Source organism: Cebus imitator, unplaced genomic scaffold, assembly GCF_001604975.1.
Source record: "Cebus imitator isolate Cc_AM_T3 unplaced genomic scaffold, Cebus_imitator-1.0 Scaffold188, whole genome shotgun sequence".
NCBI classification, from domain to species: domain Eukaryota; kingdom Metazoa; phylum Chordata; class Mammalia; order Primates; family Cebidae; genus Cebus; species Cebus imitator.
This window is the reverse complement of record NW_016107503.1, coordinates 4,634,799-4,643,843: the sequence shown is the minus strand read 5'-3', so window position 1 is coordinate 4,643,843 and position 9,045 is coordinate 4,634,799. Positions and strand designations below refer to the sequence as shown.

Sequence of the window (9,045 nt, the reverse complement as noted above, 5' to 3'; positions counted from 1 at the left end):
AAAAAAAAAAAAAAAGAAAATGGAGCGAGCTAAAAAATCATTATTCACAAGTTTGGACCTAGTTGTCATTGCCACAACCATGTATTATGCTCAGCCACCAGCATTTGCTAGGTCCGCAGCATACATAAGGCAGGCTTGGAGGATAGGAGCAGTCTCCTTGGTGCTGTTGCTAAAATTCCACACCTTTCTCTCCTACTCAGGAACGTAAGTAAGGGAGCCACTTTACTTTGAGTGAAACTTAAGTTCATTTTTTTTCCTCTTTGTTATTTTTCTCTGCAGAGCTTGCACATAAAAAGTATGTTTTTCTTTTTCTTTTTCTTTTTTTTTTTTGAGACGGAGTCTTGCTCTGTGGCCAGGCTGGAGTGCAGTGGCACAATCTCAGCTCACTGTAACCTCCGCCTCCTGGGTTCAAGCGATTCTTCCGCCTCAGCCTCCCGAGTAGCTGGGACCACAGGCACGTGCCACCACGCCGGCTAATTTTTGTATTTTTAGTAGAGACGGGGTTTCACCATGTTGGTCTCACTCTCTTGACCTCGTGATCTACCCACCTCAGCCTCCCTAGTAGCTGGGACCACAGGCATGTGTCTAAGTTCATTTTAAGAGTAAATTATTTATCACCTCTAGCATGCTAACCGCCATTAGTGACAAATCACTTGCGGCACAGCTGGTTGAGATGTTTGTTGGGTAGAATCTGGTTTGCAGCAATAGTGTGGAGGAGTCTCTGCGTTGGCCTCTCCCTGGCCTGTTGCTCAGGCCTCTGCAGCACGTCTTCTTTGCTGCACTTCAGAGTCGTTCATCATGCTTGAGGGGCCTTGACCCGAGACTGCCACTTTTACTCCATCTGAACCCCATGCATGTTTCTGGCCTAATCTTCCTGTTTCTTTCTTTCTTTTTTAAACAGTTCAAATCAACTCCAGACCTCCTCCGGGACCAGCAGGAGGCAGCCCCACCAGACAGTGTGGACCATATGAAGGCTACCATCTATGGCATCCTGAGGGAGGGGTGAGTGGCGCCACCCCCCCCAGCAGCAGAGGCACACCCCTCCCTTTTTCTTCTAGCTTTGTTCCCCATCTTCCCTGATGTCTGCTACCTCTTTCCTCCCCTAACCCTTGCTTCTACCCTTTTATCCTCTAGAAGCTCAGAAAGTGAAACCTCTGTGAGGAGGAAGGTTAGTTTGGTGCTGGAGAAGATGCAGCCTCTAGTGGTGAGTGGTCTTCTCTGGATGGGAGCAAGGGTCAAGGTTAGGGCTTTGAGGGCCTCAGGGGATCCGACCTGGATTCACTCCTTTCCTCCCCACCCCCCGTATTTCTGGCAGATGGTTTCTTCTGGCTCTTCTAAGGCCGTGGCAGGGCAGGGCGAGCTTACCCGAAAAGTGGAGGAGCTACAGCGAAAGCTGGATGAAGAGGTGAAGGTGAGGACAGGTTAGAGGTGCCGGAAGCGAAGGAACGCGGGGAGAAAGCCTTGGCCTGGAGATGGGCTGGGCGGACTCTTCCAAGCAATGGAACAAGCATGTCTGTGTCTTATGAGACAAGAGACAAGAGTGTGTGCCAGTTCCAGCAAGGACTTCTGGGGTTCTCTGGGGCTTAGGGAGGTGGAGCACATGAGGAATCTACCTACCTTCCATTCCACTCCCTTTGGGAGCTCCCATCCTGGCTCTGCCCCTTAGTAGCTGTATAAAACTTAGGAAAATTACTTACCTTCTTTGTGCCTCATTTTTTAAAAATCATCATCAAAATAATGGCAATAGTAGTAGCTATCATTTATTGAGTATAATTTTGGTAGTATGTGTTGTCCTGGGTACTGTAATTATCTTAGTGACCCTGTGAATACCTATTCTGGACCCTTTTCTGATGAGAAAACAGAAGATCAGAGAGGCTAAGTAAATTGCCTCAGTAAGTTGCAGAGAGGAATGAAAAAATCCAGGTCAGTTTTATTCTAAAGTTAGTGTACCCTTTTTAAAAATGTGTCTTCTGCCTTTCACAGTATTGCTTTGTGTGTGGTGCTCAGTAAATGTTGGATTGTAACTTCCTTTGTCTCTTGGCCAGTACTGTAGTGTAATGGTTAAGTGGTTGGCTGTGGAGCGAAACTAACTGGGTTCAAATCCTGGTTCCGTTACTTGTTGGCTGTGTAACCGACCTTGGGCAAGTTCTTTAAATGTTCTAAGCCTCTGTTTCCTAAAGTGGGGATTATGATAGTACTATATTAATTATCTATTGCTGTGTAACAAATTACTTAAACATCTCCTGGCCAGGTGCGGTGGTTCACGGCTGTAATCCCAGCACTTTGGGAGGCCAAGGTGGGCGGATCACCTGAGGTGGGGAGCTCAAGACCAGCCTGACCAACATAGAGAAACCACCATCTCTACTAAAAAAACAAAATTAGCTGGGTGTGGTGGCACATGCCTGTAATCTCAGCTACTCGGGAACTGAGGTAGGATAATCGCTTGAACCCGGGAGGCGGAGGTTGCAGGGAGCCGAGATTGTGACACTGCACTCCAGCCTGGGCAACAAGAGTGAAACTCTGTCTGAAACAAACAAACAAGCAAACATTTCCCAGTGTCTGAGGACCAAGAACCAGGGATCAGCTTCATAGCATAATTCTGGCTCTGAGTCTGTTATTTAAGGTTCCAGTCAAGTTTCTGGCTGTGGCCAAAAGAAGTAAATTGAAGGATCTGCTTCTAAAATGGCTTACTCAGGGCCAGGCGTGGTGGCTCATGCCTATAATCCCAGCACTTTGGGAAGTCAAGGTGGGAGGACCACTTGAGCTCAGGAGTTTGAGACCAGGCTGGGCAACACAGTGAGACCCCGCCTCTACAAAAAAATTAGCCAGTTGTGATGGCACACACCTGTAGTTCCAGCTACTTAGGAGGCTGCGGTGGGAGGATTGCTTGAGCCCAGGAAGTTGAAGCTGCAGTGAGCTATGATTGCCCTGCTGCCCTCCAGCCTGGGTGCCAGAGCAAGTCCCTGTCTCAGAAACTGCACCCAGCATTTTGGGAGGCTGAGGCAGGCGGATCACCTGAGATCAGGAGTTCAAGACCGTCCTGGCCAACATGGTAAAAACCCATCTCTACTAAAAATACAAAAATTAGCCAGGCGTGGTGGTGGGTGTCTGTAATCCCAGCTACTTGGGAGGCTGAGGCAGGGAGAATTGCTTAAACCTGGGAGGCAGAGGTTGCAGTGAGCTGAGATCGTGCCACTGCACTCCAGCCTGGGCAACAGAGCGAGACTCTCCCAAAAAACAAACAAACAAAAACTGGCTTAATCAAATGGCTGTTGGTTGTAGATCTCAGTTTCTGGCAGTTTGGCCTTCTTCACAGAGCTGCTTTTGAGTATTGTCACAATATAACAGCTATTTTTTCCCAGAGCGAGGGATCCAGGAGAAAAGCTGCAATGCCTTTTTATGACCTAATGTCAGAATTTACGCATCATATCCTCCTTTTTCTGTTTGTTAGAGGGAAGTCTCTACATCAAGCCCATGCTTGAGGCAAACAGATTTAGTCTTTGTCTCTTGAAAGAAAGGTCAGATAATTTGTGGGCATATTTTACATCATTATAAGTACCAAGGCTAGTTATGAGGATTAAATGTGGATAATACATATAAGGTCCCAAGTACAGTGTCTCTCATACAGCAAGTGTCCAATGAGTGTTAGATATTCCCATTATTCTGAGTCTTTTTTTGTGTTTTTTTTTGTTTTTGAGACAGAATCTTGCCCTGTCGCCCAGGTTGGCGTGCAGTGGTGCGATCTCTGCCTCCTGGGTTCAAGCGATTCTCCTGCCTCAGCCTCCCGAGTAGCTGGGATTACAGGCATCCGCCACCATGACCAGCTAATTTTTGTATTTTTAGTAGAGATGGGGTTTCATCATGTTGGCCAGGCTGGTCTCGAACTCCTGATATTGTGATCTGCCTGCCTTGACTTCTCAAAGTGCTGGGATTACAGGCATGAGCCACTGCCCAGCCCTATTCAGAGTCTTTCTGAGAGGCTTCCCCCACCCTCCACCTGCTGTACTCCCATTCCCTTTTTCAGAAGCGGCAGAAGCTAGAGCCATCCCGACTTGGGCTGGAGCGGCAGCTGGAGGAGAAAACGGAAGAGTGCAGCCAATTGCAGGAGCTGTTGGAGAGGAGGAAGGGGGAGGCCCAGCAGAGCCACAAGGAGTGAGTGCAGCTGGTGGGGGCCTAGGCCCAGCTTAGAGGCCACTCCCACTTTGCCCCCAGGGTTAAAGGAGACAGAAGGAAATCTCCAGAAGCTCAAAGGGGCAGTGTTGGTTTAAGGACAGGATTAGGACTTTTCTCTCTACCTTCTTTATCAGTAATGGTGGTAGTGCATGATTGAGAGTTAAGCTACCTGGGTTTGCCTCTGTCTCAGATTCTTTTTTTTTTTGAGACCGAGTTTCACTCTTGTTATCCAGGCTGGAGTGCAATGGCACGATCTCGGCTCACCGCAACCTCCGCCTCCTGGGTTCAGGCAATTCTCCTGCCTCAACCTCCTGAGTAGCTGGGATTACAGGCACGCGCCACCATGCCCAGCTAATGTTTTTTTGTATTTTTAGTAGAGACGGGGTTTCACCATGTTGACCAGGATGGTCTCGATCTCTTGACCTCGTGATCCACCCGCCTCGGCCTCCCAAAGTGCTGGGATTACAGGCTTGAGCCACTGCGCCCGGCCTGTCTCAGATTCTTAAGCTGTAAAATAGAATTAATAATAGTACCTACCTCACAGGATCATTGTAAGGATTCATTCATCCATTCAGCAGATGTTTCATCAGGAATGCTATGACAGGCATTAATCTAGGTACCCAAGGCACATTGGTGAACCCTACAGATGAAGGACTCGCTCTCCAGAAGTTTAGTTTCTACTGAGAGGGAACAGACAGTAAACAAACATATTATGCAGGTAAACTTGTAACTGTGAGAAGGCAGTAAGTACAACAGGGTAAGGCAGACCAGGAGGGCCAGGTTGCTGGGGAACAGGTTGTAAGGGTCAGGGGTGGCCTCTTCAAGACCTGAACGAAGCAAGTTTAAATGAATTAATAAATATGAATTAAAACATATGATGTGTTTAGAAAGCTGCCTGACACATAGTGTGCAATCATGTTATCTATTATTAGGCTCCAGAACATGAAGCGCCTCTTGGACCAGGGTGAAAGTTTACGACATGGACTGGAGACCCAGGTGGTGGAGCTGCAGAACAAGCTGAAACAGGTCCAGGGGCCTGAGCCTGCTAAGGAGGTGTTACTGAAGGTAACTGGGGTCCTGTGCCCCAGCCTCTGCTTTTTCTCAGCTGGATCATGCTCGAGTCTGCTCATCCATGGTTTCCCCAAAGTGTGAGGAGCGGGTGGCTGATTGTAGGTACTCCTTAGTGTGCTTTCAGGCAGATTTGGGGGTGGGTTGGGAATAGAGTTGGGACAAAGGAAATCGATCACGCCGCGCTCTAGTGCTGGTACTAGAGCATCTGCTACTGTGCCTAACACAAAGGTGCTCAATAAATATTTTTGACTCAGTGAATTGGTGAATAGATGGATCCTAATATAGTCACCCCTGCACTTCTACCTTTACTTTCTCCAGGACCTGTTAGAGACCCGGGAACTTCTGGAAGAGGTCTTGGAGGGGAAACAGCGGGTAGAGGAGCAGCTGAGGCTGCGGGAGCGGGAGCTGACAGCCCTGAAGGGGGCCCTGAAAGAGGAGGTGGCCTCCCGTGACCAGGAGGTGGAACACGTGCGGCAGCAGTGCCAGCGAGACACAGAGCAGCTCCGCAAGAGCATGCAGGATGCAACGCAGGCATGTGACCAGAGCAGGGTCTGAGAGAGAAGGGCGCTGCTGGGGAGCAAGGCTGCCTGGGCATCTGGTGCTTTTGGATTTCTCATGGTTGCAACTGGAAACTCCCCCTGAAGGACACATGTGAGATCCGCTGAAAGCCTTGGCCAGGAAAACTCTAAGGGCACAGTGAAGGAGCACAGGCCAGAATTACCATGAGATTGTGTGACAAAAGTCCCGGGGAGGTTGAGGTGGTAGCTCACGCCTGTAATCCCAGCACTTTGGGAGGCCGAGGCGGATGAATTGCTTGACCTCAGAAAGACAGAGAGCAGCCTGGGCAACATGGAGAAACCCCGACTCCACCAAAAATACGAAAACTTAGCTGGGTGTAGTGCATGCTTGTAGTCTCAGCTACTTGGGAGGCTGAGGCAGGAGAATCACTTGAACCCAGGAAGTGGAGGTTGCAGTGAGCTGATTTTGTGCCATTGTACTCCAGCCTGGGCAACAGAGCAAGACTTTTGTCCCCCCCAAAATAAAAAGTCTCAAGGGGAAATAACTGGGGGAGTTTTCCTGTAGATGATAGAAGGTAGACTGTGACTTGAGGAGAGAACCTCTGCTAGTATTGTACCACGTACCAAAAGGGTGTCAGGGGGCGCAGCTGGCATGGTGCCCACTGGGTCTAAGCCTTTCCTTCTATACACTCACACTTTGCTTTGAAGTGACTGCTTCCTTCTGAGCCTTCTGGTGTCCAACTCTCCCCTTCTCTAGGACCATGCAGTGCTGGAGGCTGAGAGGCAGAAGATGTCAGCCCTTGTGCGAGGGCTGCAGAGGGAACTGGAGGAGACCTCAGAGGAGACGGGGCATTGGCAGAGCATGTTCCAGAAGAACAAGGAGGAGCTTAGAGCCACCAAGCAGGAGTAAGGAGCTTGGTTCTCTCAGAAATACTTGCCCATGGTTCATATCCCACTTCCTTTCTCTTTTTAATTTTTGATTTTAATTAATTAATTAATTTGAGACAGAGTTTCACTCTTGTTGTCCAGGCTGGAGTGCAATGGCATGATCTCGGCTCGCTGCAACCTCTGCCTCCTGGGTTCAAGCAATTCTCCTGCCTCAGCCTACCAAGTAGCTGGGATTACAGGCGCATGCCACTACGCCCAGCTAATTTTTGCATTTTTAGTAGAGATGGGACTTTGCTATCTTGGCCAGGCTGGTCTTGAACTCCTGACCTCACCCACCTTGGCTTCCCAAAGTGCTGGGATTACAGGTGCCAGCCACTGTGCCCGGCCCTTTGTCCTTTTTTTTTTTTTTTTTTTTTTAGACAAGGTCTGGCTCTCTTGCCCAGGCTGGAGTGTGGTGGCATAGTCGGGGCTCACTGCTACCTCCACCTCCCAGGCTCAGGCCATCCTCCCACCTCAGCCTCCTGAGTAGCTGGGACTACAGACATGCGCCACCATACCCGGCTAATTTTTGAATTTTTTGTAGACAGGGTTTCATTATGTTACCCAGGCTGATCTTGAACTCCTGGGCTCAAGTGATGCACCTGCCTTGGCCTCTCAAAGTGCTAGAATTACAGGTGTGAGCCACCACACCCGGCTCACTTCCTTTGTATCCGTGCTGTGCTCTTACTCTCCCATTTCTCAAACCGCTGTTTTCCGTGTTCACCTTCCTTCCTCTTGAGAGTGGGTGCCCAGTGTTTTCGCCTCCAGAGAGGTGGGTTTCATTGCCATGCTAACCTCCCCCAGGCATGTGGCCTTACTCTGTTCCCTTTCCCCTTTGTTTTACCTTGCCCACTCAGACTCCTGCAGCTGCGAATGGAGAAGGAGGAGATGGAAGAGGAGCTTGGAGAGAAGATAGAGGTCTTGCAGAGGGAATTAGAGCAGGCCCGAGCTAGTGCTGGAGATACTCGCCAGGTTGAGGTGCTCAAGAAGGTATTTGGGAATTGGGGGGCAGAATGGGAGGTAAGGGTGATGAACACCTGCCTTACCTTTCCATGAGGGCCTCCATGCTAGTGGGGCCATCTCCTGTGTGCTTGGTTTCCAGGCCTCATCCTGCTTGCTCAGCTTGATCTCTTTCCAACACATCAGCACTCGTCTTCCTCATTGAGCATAGGGTTTGTCCCTTCCAAGTACTAACCAGGCCTGACCGTGCTTAGCTTCCGAGATCAGACGAGATGAGGCGTCTTCAGGGTGGCATGGCCGTAGACTGAGCAAAGAGGTTTCTAATGGAAAGTGCTCTCAGAAGCCAGGTTGGGGTATAGCCAAAGGCTGGTGGCTGCCTCCCAAGAGACGTCATGGGTGGCAGCATTTAAGTTGATTTGTGAAACTCCAGGGTCATTTTTGCAGGCTCAGAAATCTAATTGGGTCAGCATGGCAAATGCTGCTTTGTCTTTCAGAGGGGACTCTTACCTACATTTATGAAGAAATGTTTACCATTAGAATTTCAGCTTATTAATTTACACTGAGAAATATCATCACATGGACTGGAATACTTGTGTTGGCATGGCCTGGTTACTAATGTAACAAAACTTACTAGAAAGAAAAAGCGGCTGGGTGAGGTGGCTCATGCCTGTAATCCCAGCCCTTTGGGAGGCTGAGGTGGGCGGATCACCTGAGGTTGGGAGTTGGAGACCAGCCTGGCCAACATGGAGAAACCCCTTCTCTACTAAAAATTCAAAAAATTAGCCGGGCATGGTGGTGCGTGTTTGTAATCCTAGCTACTTGGGAGGCTGAGGCAGGAGAGTCACTTGAATCCGGGAAGTGGAGGTTGTGGTGAGCTGAGATTGTGCCACTGTACTCCAGCCTGGGCAGCAAGAGTGAAATTCCATCCCCCCCCCCCAAAAAAAAAAAAGAAAGGAAAGAAAGAAAAGTAGCAGAGTATATGGTCTTACATTGCCCAGGCTGGTCTCTAACTTTCTGTGGTCAAGTATATGGACCATACACCAGAGTATATGGTCTTACATATAAAGGTTACATATAACCCTCTAGCCTAATTATGGTACTTTCTGAATTTCAGAAGTAGCTAATAATTAGAACCAGAAGTCATATTTTAATTTTCTTTTTAAAAGAAATCAGAGCTGTGCCAGTATTTATTGTGTCACATATTTTGGTTTTATATCATATGTGTGTGTGTGTATGTGTGTTTTTCCTGAAGCATTATAGGAAAGGCGACAGGCAGCTGCAGGCATTGATCTGACCTGTGCTGTCAATGTCTCTCCAGGTTGCTCATGCATACAGTTAGAGATCCCATGGCCATACTATATATATATATATATTTTTTTTTTTTTTTTTTTTTTTT

General features: G+C 48.6%; 1 protein-coding gene and 1 non-coding gene across 3 annotated transcripts in view; one reads left to right on the top strand and one right to left on the bottom strand.

Moving 5' to 3' along the window:
- CGN (cingulin) overlaps positions 1-9,045 on the top strand; it is a 30,672-nt gene that overhangs the window by 9,710 nt on the left and 11,917 nt on the right. For both annotated transcript variants that reach the window (XM_017546259.2, XM_017546257.2), the window contains exons 3-10: positions 902-1,002; positions 1,135-1,204; positions 1,316-1,411; positions 4,025-4,152; positions 5,106-5,238; positions 5,563-5,775; positions 6,520-6,668; positions 7,547-7,679. In XM_017546259.2, the coding sequence (XP_017401748.1) occupies positions 902-1,002; positions 1,135-1,204; positions 1,316-1,411; positions 4,025-4,152; positions 5,106-5,238; positions 5,563-5,775; positions 6,520-6,668; positions 7,547-7,679 (1,023 nt within the window). The remainder of the gene's footprint in view (positions 1-901; positions 1,003-1,134; positions 1,205-1,315; positions 1,412-4,024; positions 4,153-5,105; positions 5,239-5,562; positions 5,776-6,519; positions 6,669-7,546; positions 7,680-9,045) is intronic.
- Positions 8,902-9,007, bottom strand: LOC119473847. Its single transcript, XR_005203088.1, has one exon. It is a non-coding gene; the product is annotated as a small nucleolar RNA SNORA44 (small nucleolar RNA).